The 24,641-nt window shown below is 32.6% G+C and overlaps 1 protein-coding gene across 1 annotated transcript in view; it reads right to left on the reverse strand.

Annotated features, from left to right (window-relative positions):
* Window positions 1–3,956: 3,956 nt before the first annotated feature.
* LOC143240832 (calcium/calmodulin-dependent protein kinase type 1-like) overlaps window positions 3,957–24,641 on the reverse strand; it is a 32,543-nt gene continuing 11,858 nt past the window's right edge. The window contains exons 3-10 of the mRNA XM_076483987.1: window positions 23,247–23,321; window positions 22,783–22,921; window positions 20,179–20,302; window positions 19,250–19,325; window positions 16,537–16,649; window positions 15,504–15,582; window positions 8,723–8,810; window positions 3,957–8,030 (exon numbers count right to left, since the gene is read on the reverse strand). Coding sequence (XP_076340102.1) covers window positions 7,863–8,030; window positions 8,723–8,810; window positions 15,504–15,582; window positions 16,537–16,649; window positions 19,250–19,325; window positions 20,179–20,302; window positions 22,783–22,921; window positions 23,247–23,321 — 862 coding nt within the window. The 3' untranslated portion in view covers window positions 3,957–7,862. The remainder of the gene's footprint in view (window positions 8,031–8,722; window positions 8,811–15,503; window positions 15,583–16,536; window positions 16,650–19,249; window positions 19,326–20,178; window positions 20,303–22,782; window positions 22,922–23,246; window positions 23,322–24,641) is intronic.

A 24,641-nucleotide genomic window follows, 5' to 3' on the forward strand; every position in this document is an offset into this window, starting at 1 on the left:
CTTGGCTTCCATTTCACTTTAACTTCTTCACATTCGTGTTTCTTGAGGTTCTGGGTAAACAATTTAAACTCCAAATTTAGGGCTGCAAAGCAATCTGCTTAAGGTCAGTGTTTTTGCTGGAATGCTCATGTGTTTCCACATGTTAGTGGTAGAAGATGCACTGTCATGGTATGTATTTATTCAGTGCAAACTCTTAACTTTGATTATATGATACTATCACATCATAACATATGCTCATCTTGCAACCTGATTCTATGTTAAGAAACTGCAGTAGTTTATTAGCAGTTTATGGTATATTTCAATGTGAAGAAGAAAGCAACAATCCTTTACAAAAACTTTAGTTGTTTACAAAGGCGTTCTCCTATTGGCTTAAGAAGTGTAAACACCTTATCTACGTTCTCGTTTATAGGCGATTTTAAACTGCTTTATTGTAGTTGCTGCTTGGCGTTTCATGGCGCAAAGCAACTAGGTAGCTGCGCAAAACCGCTAGTGTAAAAAAAAAAAAAGTGAAAAACTTCACACTTTACAATAAAGTTAAAACAAACAGTGGCCTACCATCGAATAAAAACTTAGTGTTATAAAGGCTAATGGTCCTTAAAATATTAAAAAACGTATAAGGTGGTCACTGTCCCCATTGCCAATGACACTGTCCAACGTCCAAAGTGAACCCCTGCTAAAAACATGTCTAAAATGGTGCAGTTGTAACAACGGTACGAGAGTAAAACGTGGGCTGTTGTGATTTAAGTGTCACACTGACCTCACATTCGTTCATTAGTACCACAAAAGAAAACTAATAGTTAAAAACTGACCAATGTGTAGTCTACTTAGGGAAATAAGAGGGCCAAAAAACAACAAAAATTTGATCTGGAAAAGCTTGTTCTCCTGTTGCTCACTCCAAATCGACTACCCACGGAGCCGAGCCTTGAATATAGGACCACGCTCCATGTATGAAACAGGTATAACACTGATAGCACCAGAGTCCACACTTAGCTGCAGTGTCAGCGAATTTGTACCCGCGAATACCAACGTAGCCCAGTACCCATAAAAACTGGATAAAAGTATATTATAAAGCGAAATGGGCCAATCGGTTTTAAATATCAACTAGTACAGGAGCAGAAACAACGTGAAGCAACTCCAGGGCTATCAAGAAACTAACCAAGTTTGTATAAAATAGTACAGTTCGTGAACTGTATAGCTTCTATGTAATCTAGGACAGAAAGAGCGTACAATTTGGCCGTGAATACCCAAGCTGTAGAGGTGATCCTGTGTGTAACCACCGAATCACAACAAACCAGGGAAAAGCCCCCAGTGTGACTTGATTTCAAACCATCTGTATAAATGGGAATGGAAGGATGGTTCAAAAGATGTTCAGCAAATGGAAAGCAATACCTTCTTCATATGACTTAGAGGTCACACTTGGGAATGGTAATAAGCCAGGGTGGAATGGACTGCCTTCTAGAGACACCAACGTCATCCAATGACAGACCATCTATTCAGAAAATGCATGGCCCAGTACAGAAGGAAAACCCAACCCCAGATGGGACGCTGGGATGAGGATCAAAGTTTTGAAGTACACACTTCTGCCATTTGCAACTGTCTTTACTGTAGAGGAGGTTCACGAGACTTGGTGTACAAACTTTGAAGCTGAAGCACAACATGGTGAACAGGGTCTAACATCATCAAGACTGAGGTTCTGACAGAACCATAGATCACTCGTAATCTGGTTTGGATTGAATGAGCGCATGATAGATCTTTAGCACAGAACATCGATCTGCTCCTATAGAAATGGAAGAAAGAATACAGAGGATGTTCAGTACCGTTGTACACTTAATGCATATTGTGTGATGTGTGGAATGAAAGGTTGTTACACTCAAATACAAGTCCAAAGAACTTTGCCTCAGGGGCCACAGGAAGCAGAACGTCACTGTGATAGAGGTCAGGATAAGGGTGAAGAGCCCATTGATGGCAAAAGTGCATTGCAACAGTGTTAGAGATAAAAGTTAAAACTGTGTACTGTGGTCCACGTCAGTAAACTATGTAGGGCAGGCTGTAGCTGTTGCTCCATAACAAAATAAGAACATTTCAGTGTCCACTGTCCCCACCCACCACAATGCCCTATGAGGGGATGCACAGTAATCCCAAACACGAACACTGCAGCAACACCACAGTTTCATAAGCATTATATCCAAATTCCATTATAAGATACAATATTCAAACCACATTTTGAGAACGTCCAACACTAGTACTGGGTTATCCTGTATCCCAAGTGAACCAGCGGAATGACCCTGTGGGGGGGGGCACCACAAGGTCGTCCACCTACAGGAATTCAAAGCCCAAGTGGTATTATGATTGTACTCTTCAACCACCAGGATCCTCTCCTCCCCTTAATGGGTTGTTATGCATGACAAACACATGGGTGGATATTCAGATACCAGGAAAAGTAAAATGAAAGTACAAAACCTTCTCTGGGAGGCCTCCCTTATTGTGTAAAGAATCCACCTCGAGGGGAATTGCTTTATACTGTATTTAATTATTTGAAGGTCAAACATCATATTTCATGATAGTATTATTAAAAGTGCAAAAAATAGTTTATTCCTTGTTTCAGACTCCTTGAACTAAAACTTGTGTAACGGTTTCTTTTCTTGTATCATTTAACACGTGTGAGGTGTGATCAGAAAGTTCTAAGAGTTCACTTTTATTCTGAAGAATGATGTACATCAGTATATGTAATCTTCAAAGTAATCTCCCCCAGCTGATACACACTTGTTCCAATGTTTCTGCCGTTTTCGTAACCAATGCTGGAAGTCTTCAACTGTTATGTAACCAAGTTCTGCTTTCACATTATTATGGATGATTAGAATGCCATCTAATCTCTTTCCTTTCAATTTAATTTGATTTTTGAGAACAGAAAAACATCACACGGGACAAACCAGGAGGACACAAGTGTGGTATCAAAGAAGTTTTTTCTGAAAACAATTCTTGAACAGACACAGCAGTGTGTGAAGGCACGTCGTTGTGATACTGCATGCAGGGTTTGTCAGTTAAAATCACCTGACACGATCCAAAGAAAATGTCCATTTCATCAGCGATTTCACAGATAGTTGATTACTGACAATGTCAAATCTTTTTCTTTCACCTTAGCCCAACCATTTCATCAGTGGACTATGTCGATGGTTGCCCAGAACATGGGTCATCTTTGACCGATTCCTGGCCATCTGGAAAGCATTTTATCCACTAATAAATGACAGCCTTACTTAAGCAGTCATAATCAAAGACAGTTAGTTCTTAACATTTCAAGGATCTCTGTTCCTTATATACCATTCTTCACCCAAAACTTGATACACATTGCTCTTTTCTATTTTTATTACAACAGAGACAAGAGATAAATCTGTCTTTGAACAAATTTTTCACAACATGGGTATAAGGTCTGGAGAAATGACTTGTTCATGGGGTAGATCACTATTTATACTTTGTACATACCTCAGTGAAGAAGCTCACTGCCTTGTACTCTAACAGAAGAAGTCTTAGAACTTTTTGATCAGACCTTGTATATGGAAAAAAACCAGAACACAACCCTAATTTACTTTGAAAAGGCCTAGTATTCTGTTTTGTCTACAGTTGTTCAAAACCATGAAGACTTTAATTTACTGTGCTTGTCACTTTTCTCTTTAAAAAAACTTGGTGTAAGGTTGTCTTTCTCCTGTTGCTGTAAGTCATGAATATTTTCAGTTCATGTATGCGTTACGCTGTTCATTCCAAGTTCACAATAGTAGAGTTAGGTGAAAACTAGTTAATTCCTTGGACAGTGTTATGACTTAGTATCCTAGTCAGGTGAGAAGCTTTGAATCTTGTCTGACAGCTGTATGACTAATTCTGCTGCAGTTTGTACAATCCTTCTGAGTTTTTAAACTGCTTCCACTACATATCATTAACAATTCAACATACACAAACTGAGATAAATTTCAATCACTTTCTTTAATGGACTGCTTTTGCTGGACAAGTGAACTATTCAAGGAATCATTATTGTAACAGAATAGAACAATATATTCACAATTTACATTGCTCCAAGATACAGTTTCAACCAAAAACAGATAACTAAATAACATCTCCAGGATACAATCAGTGCTCTCTGTACATTGTTATGAAACTATTAAACAGCCTGATTTAGTTTGTCCCTCATTTGCCAAGTTCAATTCATTTAACTTACTCTAGAAATGCAAAAACTCAAGATCTTAGATCCTGGAAACTTTAAGTAGTTTCTACATGAATATAAAGTAAAACATTCAAATTAACAAAGCAAGTATGAAAAAAAAAACAAAAAATATATATATTTCCTTAAAGAAAAAATGGAAGAATCGAGTACAATGAGAGTAATTGAAAATAGAGAGAGAGAGAGAACATGTTCGTTACTTGAAGTAAGTCAAGTTAAATGAGTGTAAGCTTACAGTTTATTGAAAGATGCATTGAAAATATAGCAGCAGCAGCAACAAACAACAAAAAAATTCCTTATGTGTACACATAAACCACCTTCAAATATTACATGACATTGATGGCTGAAAATTAGCTTTCTAATCTAAAGTGTTACCTATGACCAGTGCAATACAATTAGACTATAACAACAGTAATAATCTCTGGATTTTCAAAATAAGCACATTCTAATTAAAATGCCAAGAAAAATGCTAAAGCAACATTTATTAATAACAGTTGCCTATTATCTACATTAAGAAGAATAAATTAGATGGATCTGGCAACTCTGCTTTCCACTCATGCCTCAAAGTATGAAAACAGTTCTGGTTTTTAACAAGACGGTCCTTTCCTGTCAAGTGTAACAAACCATATTTTATTTTTTAAACTATTTATCTACATTAACACATCTCATTTAGAGTTCAATAAACTAAAAATTTAGCTTTATTTTCTAAGATGAATGGTATACACAAATAAGGTATTAACAACTGGGGTAATGGTAATTCTGCTCCCCTTCATAATAATAAAATGTTTCCAAAAGTCAACAATAAAGAAACTGAGATTTCAAAAAGAAAGACTATTTGAACCTTCAATGAAACCTTATTTACTTGAACTAACATTCCAAAATTTCCAGTGTAGAAGCCTGTGCAATAGTCTACATCCTGGTGTTTCCAAACTGAATTATTAATCTCTCCTGCAAGGAAAAGTACCTTTTACTGTTTTATTTTCAAGGATTTAAAATTGAGATGTATAACCATAGTACATAATAAGTGGTTAATACATAGAAATACAATCCACATTAGTAGTGTTATCATAATTACTATGATAAAGCTATAACACGAAACTAACTTGCACTAATAAATCAAGGCCACATTCCACTTGTTACCATCACATGTGCGACAGTATATACCCAAACTAAATAAATGTAGTTTTACAAGCATTCTACTACTGAAATAAATACTAATATTGCAGGTAGGGGCTCCGAATAACTAATTGCTTGGTCTACTGTATCCATCAAGAGAGAGATGGCTGTTAATCATATCTTTTTGAAAACGGATCAGATTCAGTTATTAAACACAAGTGGACATTGTGTACTACCAGTCAACACAAGTTAAATTATTAAAATAACCATGCAGTTCAAATAAATCTTGGTACTCTACTTGTTACTTTCTACGTTTCACCTAATGTATAACAACATGCAGCTACTAATATTTAGTTAGCCTCTCTTTGAATCCAACCAGAGATTCAGTCCAATAATTATATTATTACTACTACTTTGCTTGTTGGTTAGATTTTGTGCACAACTACTTGAGAGCTATCTGCACTAGTTGTTCCTAATTTTTAACTTAAGGGATTGAGGGAAGGCAGCTAGTCGTCATCATCAACTCTTGAATTACTCCTGGATAACTAAATAACAGAATTTCACCATCACTCTTATAGCTCACCCACATGTTGAGAGCCTAATTTTCTATTTCTTTTGGCAGTAAAAGGATCCAAACCATGAAACTTTGGCATGTTCTGATTAATTCATTTTTGGTCTTATTAATAGTATAAAAAATTAACACTAACAGTTATTAAAACAAAAGCGGTTACTTAGAAACGGTTTAAATATCATAAATTCTTATTAAACATATCTAAACATTATATTATCAAAGTTACGTAAAAGTCCAACACTACAAAAAAGAAATTATTTGTTTCGTACATGAAAGATTTTTGCTGTTATATTGGTACAGTTAAAGATTCCTGTTGATGATTTCTGTAAAAACAGTTTATACCCACCTCATGATGACATATAATTATAAGAACACTCTGAAGATAAACACATTTTTAAGAAATGTGTACTGTTGTAGCTTATATTTATAGTCAATAGTTCTTAAATAAGACAATTTGTAATACAAATTAGTCTAAAGGTTCATAAACATACTTAAAACATAGGTGCATATTTAAACACTGGTAGTTTGTCAGTTCCCAAATTGGAAATAATTTCAAGTTGTTTGTTTCTGTTTACATATTTGTAGTGAGTGCAGTAAAATTCATGATCTTTCAGCTAGCTGTAATGTCAAACACTGAACTAATTAAAAATGATAAACCGGTGATTTTAACATCACATTCTTACATTAGCTTTATCAGTGCCTGTTTCTGTTTCTTTAAACTATCTCAAAGAATAAAAACTTTAGATTTCTATCTCTGAAGAGACAAAGTGATAAAACTGTAATCCAATTAAAGGTTGAGGATAGTTGATTTCATTAGTTAGTTGTGGTTTAACATAGAAGAGAGATTCTTGTTACAATCACAAATACATTTATACTTTTTCTATGAAATTCAAAAATACCTTTTTTTAAAAAAAACCTTAGAACCCTTAATGTGGCTAAATTAAACCGTTTTTTCCCCTAATTTTTACAAATTGGCCATAAAGCACCAAGAAACAAACATCACTTTGTACTATGTTTGTCAAAACTGTTTAAGATGTAGGGTTTATATTCAGGAAGTCAAGCAAGAAATGCACATCTTTGTTTCCCCTTTTAAATACATGATGTTAATTGTTTTATAGGATTTTCCTTCAGTCAAGTCTTTTTCTCAAAATATACATTTCAGCATAATGAGGAATTAAAAAAAACAAACTGAACAAAACTTAGGAATGCAGCAAGTATATTTTCTCACTCTTATAACTAAAAACACAGACAATATATTTTAAAAAATACCATTAACAACCTTCAAAAGAGAGTTAGTTACGTTATGAATATCACAGTGAAACAATGTGCATCCATTGTAACTAACCACCTCCCACACAGTTTCAGACTAAACAAAAAATGCTATATACCACAACTATACTCAGACTTGTATAATAGAAACAACATCAACAACAAATGAATACATGTAACAACAATTGTCTTGTACGAGATATGGAATCAATTACCATGCATCACACCTGAGAACTTCAAATGTAATCATTTACCAAGTTTCCATTCCAGGTATTCTTTCAAATGTGAACCCTTCAACTGATTGTACTTCCTGCATAGAAAACAATTATTGATTAGATATTCTTATATATGTTTGTGTAATATAACTGTACATGTGTCTGATTAATATATGTACACATCCCAACAACCAACATGCAGAAACTGGAAAGTCTTCCCTTTTTCACCAATATAAAAATACACATTTAAATACATAGCCACAGCACAAATGTGGAGAAAGAAGAAAAGGTAAAGGATACATTCCTGCCTTATTCCCACCATTGTAAACCTTTGTTTCAGCTATCACACATCAGAATCTAACTGCAACTAACAATTATAAGTACATGTGAAAATGAGCACTGCAACAGGGGACAAAAATCACCCAAATAAAGAGCAGGATACCATAATGCTATGTCTAACATTTTCTCACTGCAACTTGTTCTAATTCTGTTCTGCCGTCTCCTTAGGAGTAACCTCTGTATCTGTTGTGCGTGACATGTTTTCATCTTTACTTCCAGCCGAGTAGTTTGCTGTTTCGTTTGAGCTTCCTGTGCTGTTCATGGCTAATTTTCTCATTTGTCGGATGACAGCCGTTGCATTGTAGGCTTGCTGTTGTAACAGGTAGAAAATTACATAAATGTTGATCAAAAACTTATTTCTCTGTTTATAGATTTCTGCTTCTTTATAACAAATGTATTAAAACAAAAGTTCAAAATATTTTTGGTTCAAATGCAATAAACCTTTTTTGTGCAGGACAATCCAACATAACTTGAAATATAAATTCTACATTTCTCAATTTGCTCACATTTTTCTCTCAGCAAATTTCAATTGTTGCATTTAATCCTTCTTCTGCAACATATTTGGAATTATTCTGGACTCTGTAAGTGCTTATTTGCTAAAAAAATAAATGTAATTTCTCTGTTGTCTTTCAATACTGTGTAGCATATCATATTTCCATTATAACCCACATTTTACTAATGCCATATATAACAAATTTATCTAAAGAATTTTATTTAAGATTTGTTTATTTCTCAACCCAGTTCAAAAATATATAAAATGTTACAGAAGATTAACGAAACAAATAAATGAATGTTTTGATAAAGGACAACACTAAAACATTACCTTTGAAAGGAATAAAAGCAAAATATTTTGTTAAATTTGTCTCTGAACTTGCAAGATGTTCAGTTTTCTTTAATTGAAGAATATTTTCAAGATGTAATTTAATACATGTTCTAGAATTAATTCAAAACTTTGATCTAAAGGTCAGGGGGAAATGAATTATTCAAGAGGAATATACTTACCCTCCATTTTGTTTTGGCAAAGTTTTTCTTTAACTGCTCACTGACTGTTCCATGGATGTTTGTGTCCTTGGCCGTGTTTCCAGATATCCTATACACATAACGGGAAAGCTTAGTTTAACGCTTTTTCAAAGTTTCAAATAAATATCTCATCATCTGATAAGCTATTTCAAAAAGAGTGTCAAAATTTTCTCCATTTCAAGTTATTAAAACTACTCTTCATTTATACACTAGCATGTAGTATTAAATATTGCACTTTCAGTTTGTATATGTTAACCATAATAAATTTATTGTTTAATACTAGTTCCATTAGCTTATTTTATTGTAATACAGGACCTACTCAGATGAACAAGACCTTAATGACAACAGACTAAGAGGTGAACCTCACTTTAATATGCTACACTGTTAAATTTCAATACAAAAGTGACATGACACCTAGCAACATTATAATAATTAAAAGTTCTGTTCAAAATGTCTAATAAATACAATGTTGTTATTCATGATTATCATTGCATTGTGTTTTAATCATCACTGAGAAAAACTTGACACAATGGAGTTATAGTGCGGTGTTGGCGTTAAAATGTTATACTATTCAAAATTAACACTCTCTAACAGAAAACTTACATGATGCATGTTTCAATTTATAAAAACATTCCAAAAAATGTGAAGTAAACACAGGACAGGTACAAGAAAACCTAGTTTTATAACATCAACTAAACAATGTTAAATACCTAAAAATCAATTTTACAAAAAAACTAAAGGGAAAACTGCAAAAAAACCTTCCTGATGAAATTAACAAGTTGTGCACAAATAGTTTGAAAAAATTAATATCCCAAATGCTGCAGGATTGTTGTCCTTGGACACGAGTAACAGCACAAATATTAAAAAGTTTAGCTTTAATGAAATAACATATATTGTCTTTAACAATGGAAGAAGGTGCTTTCAACACAATGGCCAAAATCTGGAATGCTTGATTCCAACCATTATATATACGTTGGCTAAAAATTTAATAAACGATTCATGTTGAAATGAGTTGCACCAACCATCAGACATGTATATGAGGCTCTGTGGTAGTAGCCTAGGGCATAATACCTGTGAATGGTCTTGGCCATCGTCACAAAATTAATGGAACTATGAATGAGCATAAATATCTCAAAGAAACTTGGAGAAAAAATAATGGCCCCAAACCCACGTCCAGCAAGTAGCTACCACGAAGTCCAGACCTCAACCCTATGAACAAATCTAGGATTTACTGAACTCCGTATGTAGGAAGTTTCAACTACACTAACAATCCTCAAAACACACAGCACCACATTCTACAAGGCAACCACCTTTCTAGACCACTCTGAACAGGTATCTGTGGACCCTTGGAGATGGCTGTCTTTATGCAGCATGTTGTAATTATCAAGATCGCCTGTTAACACAAGAAGCAGGTAGCCATATATAACACTGCTAAACTGAAATCTCCCACACCTGCTTGATTTCTACCTTCTCACAAATTGTTAATATCAGAACTGCATATGAACTCCTGCTAAATGATTTTCTTTGAGCTCTGAAGGAATCTTAATCTCGTATGATTTGTCAACAAAATGATCATTCCTCACAAAAGCTAACATCTTCCTAAACTGAAAACGTATTTCCAATACCACTTACCTCCACTGACACTATAGCTAGAATCCCACATTGAGAGGCCAGTGCAGGAATGATATGTACAGATAGTGTCTATATAGAACAGGAGTGGGGGAACCTCACTACATCCAGAACAGGTACACTCTTCACCTGGAACTTATCAAATGTGGAATAGAATGCAAGTCATCATCACTATAAGCAAGCCCCAGTTGGATCGCCAAGGTTGGAATATCTCTATCCCACCTTGGTGTTTAGGACAACTGGACTACAATGTTTTATGTATCTACATACATATACACACAAACAAAAATAAAAAATGCTGTATAAATTAGAAGAATTTTCAAGGTACAGGCTATAATGTGGGATATCAAATGTACCCTAGGGATGTGTGTGTGTGAAGTAGGGCCCATACTGTGGTGGGGATACACCAACTATCAGTCAGTCTGACATGAAGAAATTCATAGATAATAAAATAATCAAAAGAAATAAAAATTAGGAAAGCAAGATACATGTGTTCAAACCCACAATGTATCACATCTATACCACCCTTCACTGCCTGCAGACAGTTGTGGGAAGGTGACTGCTCTCCAATGTAAAAAGAAAAATGAAATAAGATTCTACCACTTGCAGGTAAGTAAGACAAACCTCTTGAGGTTGGCATTCCATACCCCATTGTAGTAGTAAAGCACTAATTGTAGTACCATAGACAAATTATACTAGTATAGAATCCCAACCACTACCAATTAAGTCCACTACGGCTATTGCTTTTCAGATTCTAAACAAGCTTTTATATGTAATAAGGTTTGTTTGTATAAAAGAAGTGCCAAGTTGTTTAAATTACGTTATTAATAACTTTCATTAACATTTCCTTATTTTTTACTTCTTTATTTAATACTTTCATATATTTATCACAGAATATTCTAATCATTTTATTTAGTTTCTAGATTAACTTTTTTGCAACAAGTTCAGTGTAATATACAAGTTTGTGTACACATACACGTTAAGTATATGTATTATAACTTTTGATACAGCATGTGTATATTCACAAAATTTGATAGACTTTTAGTAATAATTACAAGTATTTTATATACAAAAAATCAGATTTTTTAATAAATATTTTTACTAAAGATTTGTTTTAGAAAATAGTCTATTTCATTACTAGTCTGCGTGTAAAGTGATTTAATGTTATGATTAAAAAACCTATTCTTTGTCCAAAAAATCTCGCACATCATTTGCATAATCTCCAAAACCTTGTAAGTACATTTCAAATGTTTGTTTCAGTAAGACTTTATATTTTGTTATTTTCTATGTTAGTCACTTGACTAACCGTGTAACCATCATAAAAAATTAGGAAATAAATATACATTATGCTTTTTTCATGCTAGAATGACTATGTGACATGAAAGTACAAATGTTTAGTCTAAGTAGCTTGGATCTCATAATGATATATTCGAAGATATATATTTATTATTTTTTATTATATTTACCTTCCAGTCATGCCAAGCTAGCATTACATAACTTACACTGATATGGTGCATGGGCACTCAGGTCAACTATCTAGTAGTATAAAACTGACCTTTAGTCTTCCCTGTCATAGCTGTGTTTTAGTGGACCAGTATTTTGTAATGTATAGTCACATTTCAATAACTATACATTATATATATATATCTATACAGATTATTAGTATCTAGAAATAAATAATTAAAAATATTTTTCTTAAAATATGTAATAAGTAAAGCAAACAATTGTCTCTTGTTGCTGGACACAGGGTGCTAAGCCTTTTAAAATTCTGGACATGGAGGATATCAAACAGACTTTTTCTGTAGGTTTTGTATATACAGTTCAACAACTACACTGATACCATAGACTTCCTCCATAATTTATTAAGCTTACTAAGATTTACTTAGATATTATAAAATATGAAATTTCAAGCAGACTAAAGACAACCTAGATCACTGAAAGAATAGGGAAGCTTTTTTCAAAGATTAAAATGGTGGGGAAAACCACTCTGGGGACATTCCAAGCTGTTGACTGATTATTCACACTTCACATATTAAAGTAAGTGTATATAAGGGACTGTTTCAAAAAATGGTAAGAACAGAACAGGGCCACCATGTTTCACTCATTACATAAGCCATATCTCAGCAAAATAAAAAGATATGAGGTACTTATTCTAGCTTGTCAGTATTAGTGATGAGTTTCTGATTTGTACAAAATTATTATTTTGACAAAGTTTTGCTTTCAACATACCACATGACTCACTAAAATGTATGTATTTAGATGTGTTCTTTTAATATAAATGTTTTAATTTAAAAATAAACTCTCATATAATATTAAAGTTTGAATTGTAATCTACAATTTGATTCCAAACTTATTGACATAAGTTCAGAAATTGTAGTTCAATAAAATTTTGAATGCAATGCCTTTGACCCCTGGCCTGTTGAAAATGGGTTAGATACATTAAATAATGTAAAATTTGTAATAAATTACAATATTTTACAATCAATAATCATGAAGTTATAATGCTCATAACAAAAAAGTATGGTACATTACTGTTAAAAGAGGGTAAAGCATATAAACTGAAAAAAAATATACTTAGACTGATATTATTATCAATTAATTTAATTTCTAAATCAAATAATGTGCTTCTGTATTAGATATTGAAGTATTTTCAGTTTCTACTAGATAAATAGTGATAATAACATTATCTCAGGACTTCAGACCAATCTGAATTTATTCAACCTAAAGACTGGCAGGGCCAGACAGGATCTCCTTTAGCTTTCCTCATGACTGTCCATGAGTGGTGGTATAAAATAAGATAACACTGTCTGATAGACAATTAGATGGTCTTACAGAACACCCCATTTCAACAGAGCTTGTTACAATCTCTAGTAATTATAGTAAAAGTGGTTGCTAGTAGATAATTGAGAAGAAAAACATATCTATCTGAGCAACACTCACCACAGTGGGATACAGTGAAAAAAAATGACGACGACGGAAAATACACATCTCTGGTTAAAATGAAACAGATGTGGTGAAAGTAGTTACAAGGGAAAGTCAAAACCTCCTTGGAAGAGGAAACTGCCAAATTATGCAAGTAATGAAACAGGAAATGGTAGCAGTCCACTTACCAGCCCATACAACATCTCCCAGAGAGCAATTCAACTGGATGGCTAATAACAGAGATGTGAAAAGCAAACAATTCCTCCCCTTTAATGATAATCCATTATAGGCCATGTAAATCAATTTGTGAGGATAATGGAAGGCAAGTCACAAGGATCCCAATAAATAAACAGTTCCTCATACCCTGAAATGAGTTGTTACATACAAGCCACATAACACTTGAAGGCCCTGACAGGCCATAAAAAATATTCAGGACTGGATGAGTCATAAAGATGAGAAATGGATTGGTGAGAAAAATCATTACCCTTCCCTGGCTACCAGTCTTGGGACAAGACAAGTTCAGAATGATAAAGAATCCTATGCACATGGACTGCAAGCAACTCAAATCGATGACGTCCACAGGCCAGCAACACAAAGTACAATTTAAGGGCTGAAAAGAAGGATGAGACAATAGATGTAAAACAGTTATAAAATGAGAATTCAGTAATTGGAAAGGTCATTTGGGTCAAATAATATGAAAGGATTTTAGCAGATCAGATAAAATTGAAGATTCCAAAATCTTCTGATATTTAAAATACATTAAAATAGTGGATAAGAATGCCTTATATAAAGTCATTGTAAAAAGCAAGACCCTTCTGAAACACCCAAGTCAGAAAATGGGATGTGACAGGAGTTGGAAGTGACTGATCAAAATAGCCATCTGTTGAGGATAACCTTGGAAAAAAAGGAGCTGGAAAAAGAGAATATAAATTCTTGCCGGTTGTTCATAAGTCATTTGCAAAAGTTACCTCAGAACCCTCCCAGAGAGACAACCTTGATCCTCATATATGTCATCTTACCATGGACAGCTTCGACTGATTCCTCTCCTGGCTGTTGACAAACACTAGGTAGCAGAGATGGAAGAGGTCTCTCAGTTGACCTCTGTTGCAGAAGCAATAACTCAGAAACTCATACCTCCTACCAAGTTTGTTTTTTTTTGCTTAAATACATAAATAGTACATAATTATAGCACTCTTGTTGACAGAAACCAGTGATGAATGCTTGGCAAAAAAATAAGTGATTATGTTATCAGGACTAGATGCTTATATACAGTACCTAGACAGAGAGTACACAGAAGATGGGGTATAAAAGACTGGAGCAAGCATTCTCAATGCTTAGACTGGCAAAGAGTGGAAACCCTGGAGATCAAGAAATAGCTATAGAGTCAGTGGAAGGTATGTTTTGGAATACACATTATCAAGCTTTCACAATATCGTACTTGACAACTGTTGCCTACCGTGACACACAAGTACAAATGTAGGTTATGACTTAGGCTTTTGTAGTAGTTCAAGTAACGTTGAGGTTATATGTAACAAAGTTACATTTAGGATTCAACTGAGGCACAGCCTATGTTTTGTAGATATTCAGTACCCATGTAGTGTGACACAGACTTGAAAGACCATTAATGACCTGTAATATATATACTAATAACTTTGTTCATTTTTCAGTTCAAAGCTACACAATGGGCTATATGAACTCTGTCCATGATGGGGGCTTGAACTTGAGCCTTTATTTAACCATTTCTCAAACTTACCACTGACCAACTGATGGACATTAAAAAAATAAACATGCCCATTCGCTCCAGTCTGCAGCTATCTCTGGTAGAAATTGCTGATATAAGTCTTCAGACATCAGAGATATAAATACTTCTTGTCTCAAGCTTTTAATAAACACTGAGGCAAGACTTCTAAAATCAACATGAACTTGTAGTCTACCAATACTGCTATCTTCAGTGATCTAAAGCTAATGACAGCAGCATCCAGAAAAAAATATTATCACAAGAAGTAATACAATAATTTTACTAATTATAATTAATACAAAATCATTTAAAGATGTGAGAAAGTACTTATGTTTAAATAGTAATTCTTACTCTTGGATTTCAAATATTTTCACAACTACAAGTAAAATTATTAAATACAATAACAAACTTGCTAAACAAGTCTCAATCAAGTATGTAATCCAATACATAAAATATTTAAAGTAATAAACGTACCAGGGATGATCTAGTGCTTGTTGGCAGGTGAACCTTTTATCAGCCTGAACACAGATCAAGTGACTGATAAAATCCTTAGCTGAAAAACAGATATATGTATTTAAATCATCGAACAACATAAACCAATGCAGGCAGGAGAAGACATCTAAAACCTTAGCAACTTACATAACGTATGGGCTACAGAGGCAGATAAGACTAACTTTGATTGTTTGTTTGTTTGTTTAGAATTTTGCACAAAGCTGCACTAGCCGCCCCTAATTTAGTAGTGTGAGACTAGAGGGAAGCCAGCTAGTCATCACAACCCACCACCAACTATTGGGCTACTCTTTTACCAATGAATAGTGGGATTGACCTTCACATTATAATGCTCCAACGGCTTAAAGGTCGAGCATGTTTGGTGTAACAGGGATTCGAACCCATGACCCTCAGATTACAAGTTGAATGCCTTAACCTACATGGCCATGCTGGTCGTGTAACTTTGAACTGACCAGAAAATCAATGGCTCAAATCTTCTGCTACCCAGTTTCATGTGTTAATCACTAAGCCATGCCCAGATCTCGGGTAATTGAATTTCAAAGTATAAATATTACCAAACAATTCTGGTTTCTTTAACTACATTGTGCAAGGTCTAGCTAATCAAAAACTAGTACATAAAATCATTTTTCTACTTGTATTTTGTATTTATGGCAAAGGTGCAGAGGTTACCTGCTGGCATCCCTAATTTTGAACTACTTAATAAAAGGAAGGTAGCCAATCAGCAATGCTCTTTAGCTATGTTAAGGGATTGACTTCAATCCTTATAATACAACCAAAGGTGCATTATACAGTTCCAAAATCCAGTGTTCTACCATAGAACAATTTTTCATATTTCTGTTATTATTATTAACATCAGCTATAATTACAACCAAATGAGTTTAATGACAAAATTGGAATTATTTGTATTAAATCTTTTATCATTAACCTAAAATTCTGTAGCTGTTTTATAAAAAAACAAACAAAAATATATAGTAAATTGAATTGCTTTTTGTTTTACCTGAATCTGATATATCATCCCAGTAGGGAGAATCAAATTCAAATTCACCTTTCAGAATTTGACCAAACAGGTTGGCATCATTTTCATCATAGAATGGGGGATAGCCACATAGTCTAGAGGGAGAAAACTATCATTAAAACATTACTTGTCGTACTGTATTTCTATATAGTTACTACTGTTCTTTGGGAACAGGATTTAATTTTTCTCATCAAAAGAGTATCGAATAGAAAGTAATAACCTTTCACCTGTAAGAAAGAGTATAGAATAGAAGATAAAAACCTTTCACCTGTAAGAAAGAGTATAGAATAGAAGGTAATAACCTTTCACCTGTAAGAAAGAGTATAGAATAGAAGATAAAAACCTTTCACCTGTAAGAAAGAGTATAGAATAGAAGGTAATAACCTTTCACCTGTAAGAAAGAGTATAGAATAGAAGATAGAACATCAGATGCACCTACTAAAACAGTATAAAAAGTAGGTGTTTCCCTTAAATCATTAATAATGAGTTTAGCATACAAGAAAGAAACATGAGATATGAAAAATACCTGAAAAGCTACTAAATATTGACTATGTGGTAGATGGCATAGTGAAAATACTGTTTATAAAGTACCTTGTAATAGATGATCTGGTATGATATATAGGAAAAACTTGCTGACCCATATATGAGAGAATATCTGAACATTCAAAACCTTAATACTGACAATGCTACTACAGAACATACAGGAAAAAAACAAGACCTACCACAAACATAACATCAAGTGTCCAAATCTTATCTAAATGTCATAATTAATCTGTTTTAATCAAGGAAAATAAACATAAATTGAAAAAATACAATGGATGGTCTTTTAAAGATTTTAATAAGTTAAAATCTTTGACAGTTTCTATACACAATTATAATGACTGAATATACATTCAGACATTTTTTTCCGCATTATTAATATGACATGGTTAAAAAATAACTGTACAATTATGAATAAATGTTACAGATAAGTAACATATTCTATTCTAATTCCAACTATGTGAATAGTTTACACACTGGTTTACAGATGTTATTTACTTAACACTGTTAGTTTGATTTGTCTTAATTGAAACTCAAGAATGTTTGATGTTATTTTAACAAACTTTCTAAACACATTAATTAGTATTCGATTTACAAGTGTTCAAATTTAAAGTTAACAAATTAAGGAATTTGTAGGTTATTAATAACTCCCGACATAGCCAAATATTAAGCCAATAAAGTTACATTCTGGAGCTCATGATTTTATTTATGTTTATAAAAATATCAATTAGTGACTAACAAATAATCACCTGTGGTTACATTAAGTGATGGAATGTAAAAGAACTCCAAGATGGTATTTTATCATGAGATTTAGGCCTCGTTGCCACAAACAAAATTCCTTGTTGTGACATTTTTATGTCAAGAATTGAATAAAATCAATCCTACGAAACTGTTAGCATAAAGTTAGAGGCGTTATTGAAATTGAGCAAGAAATCAAGAAGTAACCTGATCTGTGAGGGACATTTAACTCTTCTGAACCTACATTTTCCACCTCTTCAGAATCTTCCACTAGGATACAGCTGTTAAACCTTAAGAAAGTTTTATCCTGGTTTTAGATTTTTTATTAAAAATCAAATCAAATCTGTGAGTTGATATTGTTGAAAACAAAGTTGATCAATATTTGTACTGTTCCATTGTACTCCAGTAAAAAATTGGTGACTAGTATGAAACAGTTGCTAAACAACCACTTCAGGTCTAGTGTATAGTCTTCATACACCAATAAGTCTGTACTTTTTCTCTAGGTACATACTTCATGTTATTACTGTTTAATCTCAATATTCTTTATTATTATAAAAGTTGTTTCACATTGATAGCTTAATATATGTATTTATGACTAACCTGAATCTCCTAATATGGTTGAATTTTGTAAAATATTATTGGAATAATGGCCAAAAAATACTGTTAACAAGGGTATCCCAACTGATGAAACAGTGAATTATAATTTTTATAAGCATAAAGGTAAGAAAAGTATATTTAAGTTGACATAACAACTACCACTTCTTGTCTGTAACAATCTTAACACCAACTTGTTTTGGGTCAGCCATATGGAATGAGGTGATGGGAATTTGAACTCTCAACTCTCAGATTATGAGCCCTAGCCACTAGACCATGCCAGGTTCTTATTTGCCACACTAATTTTTGGTTTTGCTCTGAATGGAAGTTAACATTAAAATAATAGTAATGGTCGTACTTCAAGAATAACTTACTTTACTCAATTTGTTTTTTTTTTTACTACAGAAGACTTTTCTTTATGTACTTTGTGTCTTTAAGCCAACTGAAAAGTACACACTTGGAGACAAACAACATTTTACTGTACAAGTTTTTAATACTGACCATTAACGACATAATCTAATTTTATTGTATGTAAGTTTCTTACTGACAAATACATTTACTTTATGTACTTTGGGTCTACCAGGATGTACTCCAATTTTACAGTACATGTGCATTTCCTACTTACAAGTAAACCCATTTTGGGTATACCAGGATGTATTGTGATATTTACATGACTATGTTAATCCTACCACCAAGAAAGAATGTTAAATCAGATTGTTTATTTGCCTACATAAAACACGAATAATAATAAATTAAATCAATCTGATATGGAATTGTCTCATTATGAGATGGCATGCACAAAGAAAACACCAAACATACTTACAGTATGTATGCAATCACACCTATTGACCATACATCTACAGCCTTCCCATAGGGTTTCTGAGCCAGTACCTCTGGAGCTTCAGTTAGAAACACACAGATTTAAAAGAAACTGAATTAGTAACTGTAGTTTTTCTTTTCGTTTGACTTAGATTTAACACACTAAAGCACAAAAAAAATAACCACTTTAACATGTTAATTGCAGCAATGCTTGTCATCACTTACAGAAAGCACTGAAAAGTTTTAGTGCAATACTGTTGTGTTCTCAGTTTAAACAACAGCACTGTTAACAAATCTAAAACATGTAATCCTTACATTTTTGTATTTATGACATGTTTTTTGAATGCTAAACATGGACGTACATTCTCAACAGTGAATGTATTAAACTGGAAAATCTGAATATAAAAGGTAATGGACAAGCATTATGTCGTTAAAACAATCTTCCCCTTTAAAGTCTATAATATAAAGAATACTCATGAATTTACAGTTTTACTATCACATGAAAAAGAGTATTAGAAAACTCAAGACGTAATGGTAAATAACGGTATTTCATTATAATGAATTCTGAAAGGTAATCTCTCGTCTGAAAAGTTTAATTTCACATAATTAATAACTACAAATTTATGTATAAAAATCTAAAAATTTGCCTTAACCATCAAACTGAAGTCCTATAAAACTTGTATATTTCATTTGGCATTGTATCAGTGTATGAGATTTTTAAATACAGTATCAGTTTTTCAGATTAAACAAAATATTTTCATTTAAAAATTATAAAATTAATTCAGATTTTACTCACAATTTGGATCTTATAACAAAGTAAAGAGCAAAATAACCAAACAGTAACCTAACCAATCCTTACTGGTGTAGAGAAACTTTCCTACAAGTGTAAAAGGTAACTTACATAGCCCCCACTGGCCTAGAGAAATTCCTTACCAACATATCCAGGTGTTCCACAAGCCGTGGCCATGATTCCTGAATCTTCCATTTTGGATAATCCAAAATCACTTATCATGATTTTGGAATCTTCATCTGGACTATAATACAGCAAATTTTCTGGCTAAAAAGATACAAAACTTTACCTTTTAAAACATAAGTATCAAAACTATAAATTCTGAAATTTTCTTTTCATAACCAGGGAGCACCAGAAGTATTTCAAGAAGACAGTAACATTCATCCATTTCATATAGTTAACATTTTTACTTATGCTTTCTCATTTATACCTGCCTCTGGAGGTTGGGGTTTAATTAATTATCCACGTGTATTAGTTACAAGGATTAGTATCACGTAAAATACTCGACTAATTAAAATTATGACTAAACCAATTATATCAGCAATATGATCAATCAGTGTTTCTAATTATTATACTTTTCAATAATTCCAACAATTCACTAATCAGTATTTCAATTAAACTAATTAATGACTTTGATTATCCTGGCCATTCAAGTAATTGAAATAAGTTTGCTTGTTGTTAAAAGCAAGGTTAGAAAATGGGTTATCTGTGCTCTCCCTATAAACCTTAACCCAAATTGTAGAAATTCAAGTTTTATTATTTCAATCAATTCACATTAAAATTATTAATTAGTTTAATATAATATAATAAAGATCCCAACAATTAACCCTTTCGCAATGGGCTTGGTATAATACACATCAGTTCATATACACATTCACACACATTAAGTATTTACCATATAACTTATGATACAGTACGTGTACCTTCCCAAAATTTGGCAGACTTTTAGTAAATATCTGTTTGGTTACTATTCCAAGTGCAAAGTGATTTCATGTTTTGATTAAAAAACTATTCTTCGTCCCACAAATCTGAAATATTTGTGTAATCTTTAAAACCTCCTAAATACATTTCAAATGTTTGTTTTCAGTAAGACTCCCATCCCTATGAGGAGTCTGTCAACTGACCAGCTTTGTAATCATCATAAAAACATTTGGGAAATAAATACAAGTTGATTTCTCATGCTAGAATGACTACATATTATTAAATAAAATACAAATGTTTAGTTTACGTAGCTAATGTCTCATAATGCTACATATTTATACATGTATATATTATTATTTTTATTATATTTATGTTTAGCTAACATTACATAACTTGCACTGATGCAGTGCATGTGCTTTTTCAGGTCACCTATCTAATAATATAAAACTGACCTTCAGTCTTCAATGTCCTGGCTGTGTATTAGTGGACTAGTATTTTGTATTACACATTATATATGTATATAGATTATTACTATTTAGAAATAAGTTATGAAGCTTATTTTTCTTAAAATAAAGAAGAAGAAATAAATTAAACCAAACAATATTTTGAGGAAATATAAAAAGAGAAAAACTACTACACAATCACAGTCAAATAAGAATTGAGGGGGGAGATCAAAATTAAAGTGCACTAGAGAAAAATATCCTATGAAACTAAACACACCAAATTTAACTCCAACATTAAATACAAACATATGAGAAGATTATTAGTCCATTGTGCTGCAATGGCACTTACAAAGAAAGTTATCATAAGTTTATCACCAAGGAAGAATCATGCCATAGCTAGAAACTAACAAGATGTACAGATATCATGTTGTCAACACAGTGAAGCCTTTAAAGCAGGGGTTCTCAACCAGGGGGAATCCCCCTGGAGGAAATTGGGACCACAGATTGGAAAACTCAAACTGTTGGAATATTGATCTTTATGCATATTTGGAATGCACCTTTTGAGTCAGACAATCTTGGAAAGGAGGGAATGGCATTCTGATATACAGTGAAAAGGGTGCACGGGGCAGAAAAGGTTGAGAACCACTGCTTTAAAACCTCAACTTGTGATTTTCTTGACATTTTTAATATGATTTTCCATTCCAATGACCCCCTCACACTTCCTGCACAGTGTCATCACACTGATAAATTTGGGATATCAACCTGTACTCCTTTATGACCTGACTTTACTTCTGCAAGAGGGGCTGAAGAGAAACGAACGTTCCTGAGTGCCCCTGCTTTTCTTGCAAGTCCCTTATGGGACTATGAGATACAAAACCAAAACTACTGCCAAGATAAACTGAACTTTTCTTAAAATCTCTATAAACTATATATACTGCTGTTTAATACACCCCCCCCCCACAACACACACAAATATCTGCCATACAACTACTAAAAATTTTAATTAAAAATTTCTTAACTTCCTTTCATATAACACCCATTGGTGCATGGTACTAAAACAACTTAGAGCAACTTTAGAACTCCTATCTTAAATGAGATTTAGGTAGAATATGTACTTTGCAACACTTGTAAATAGTTCAGGTTATAATAAGAAATATTTTGTAATACATTTAAATGTACTTATCAAATGCTCACATAATCATGTCACTCTTGGTTCACAACAAGTACAATATTCCATTATTAAAAACACCAATTTCAAAGTGACCACAATGATGTCATAATTGTACTGCTAAATAGAATTGAAAGTATTTCAGCATTTAATATAGTTTTATTCAACAACTGTACAATGCAGTTTAAAATCAAATGTAGTTAGTTATTAATTACCTTAAGATCTCTATGTACAACACCCTGGGTATGCATGAAATCAACAGCTTCCAGAATCTGTTTAATCAAATGGCTGGCATCTTTTTCAGTGTAGCTTCCTTTTTCTACTATTCTATCAAATAATTCACCTCCTGTTACCCTGTATAGAATCAAAATGTTGAAATCTAACACTTGTTACAATCTTACTGAGTAAAAATAAATTTAGTTTGGACTTTTAGAAACAAAAGCAATACACCATGCCAACAAAAATGATAATGAACTCTTGAAGTTTCTAAACATAACTTGACTCAGCAAGGTAGAGAATGAATTAATGTTTTGTGATTTTGTATGCATATTGTACAAAGTTACCTTTTAAATATAATATTTCTGGAGATTCCTGAAACTAAAGCAGTATTTAATCACACACACTTCTTTGTTTGAGGAAGAACAGTTTTCCAATACAAAAAAATATTTCAAATACTCACAATTCCATCACTAAAAATACTTTGCCCTTGTCTTCAAATGTCTCAAGTAACTGAACAATATTTGGATGTTTTAGTCTAGAAAAAAAAAAGTAAATACATTGACTACTTAACATGAATACATACTGTAAAAAAAAAACAACTAACATTTTTGACAGCAATTTAAGCTATTTATAAAATTTTTTTGACAAAATTTCACTCTAAATAATTAAAATAATTACATACAGTAGTACTTACTAGTAGGGATATTGATGAAACAAAATGGCTCCCTTAAAAATCTTATGTTTAAAATGTCTCAATATTAACAATAACTAGCAAGAAAACTAGCTAAGGAAATCTAAATTTTATTGAACTTGTACAAAGCCACATAAATCAATATATACATGTTTACAGGGTGAATCAAAATTTCATTATTTCAACAAATTTTTACCTAAGCAATTAAGTGACTCTTCCAGACAAGCATAAAGAAAAAAATGGGCATTATTGTTCTGATTATTTCACAGAACTCTCTTGTCTGTCTTTACAATAATTCTTTCCTTGTACCAGAAAGGATACTGGTATGTATACATAAAACAGATGATACTACTTTAGGCATATAATTGGATTTGAGGGTAGGTTGGTAGAAACCATAATAAATAATAAAAATGAATCTGGTATTAGTGCACCCTACACTTAGTATTTCTGACTTACAAAAATATAGCAAATAAAGACAAAACAAACAAATACAATGAACAAAACTTATGAAGACAAGTAGGGATATGTGTGTGTGTGTAACCTAGCCAACTATATTAATATAGAACATTTTAATGCTACAAAACCTACTGGAACAAGAAAATCAAAAGTACAAAAACTGAGTTATTTCAACAATTTTTAGTTTGGGTAGCATTTTACCAATGTCTCTTAAAGACAACATGTGTGAAGGCATCCTTTTTTTATACATACAAACGTCAACATTTTTTTCAGATAGCAAGAAGTTACTGCTAATAGAACTATCTAATTAGCAGATGATAATATAGTTTAGTAACTTCTCAGAGATACACAAAAATCTTGTATTTAGGGTATGCTGGTACAGAGATAACATTTCAAGGCATATAGTTTATCTCAAAGATCAAAATAAAACTAGATGCCTGCATTAATACTTTGTAATATATCCCAATTACTGCTTCATTTACATTAAAAATGAATACACATCAATTAGGTAGCTAAATATAACTCTATCAGAATTCTTATTACACAAAAGAAATATGGCATAAGAAGAACTGAACCTAGTTTTATCATGATCCACAAAAGGTAGGTATTAAACAGAATACATAAATTAAATTTTGAAAAATGCATTGACTTTTACGTCCCTTCTCATTTTTTTAATACATCCTAAATTTTGGGCTACACAAACTTAAC

Source organism: Tachypleus tridentatus, chromosome 13, assembly GCF_004210375.1.
Source record: "Tachypleus tridentatus isolate NWPU-2018 chromosome 13, ASM421037v1, whole genome shotgun sequence".
NCBI lineage: Eukaryota > Metazoa > Arthropoda > Merostomata > Xiphosura > Limulidae > Tachypleus > Tachypleus tridentatus.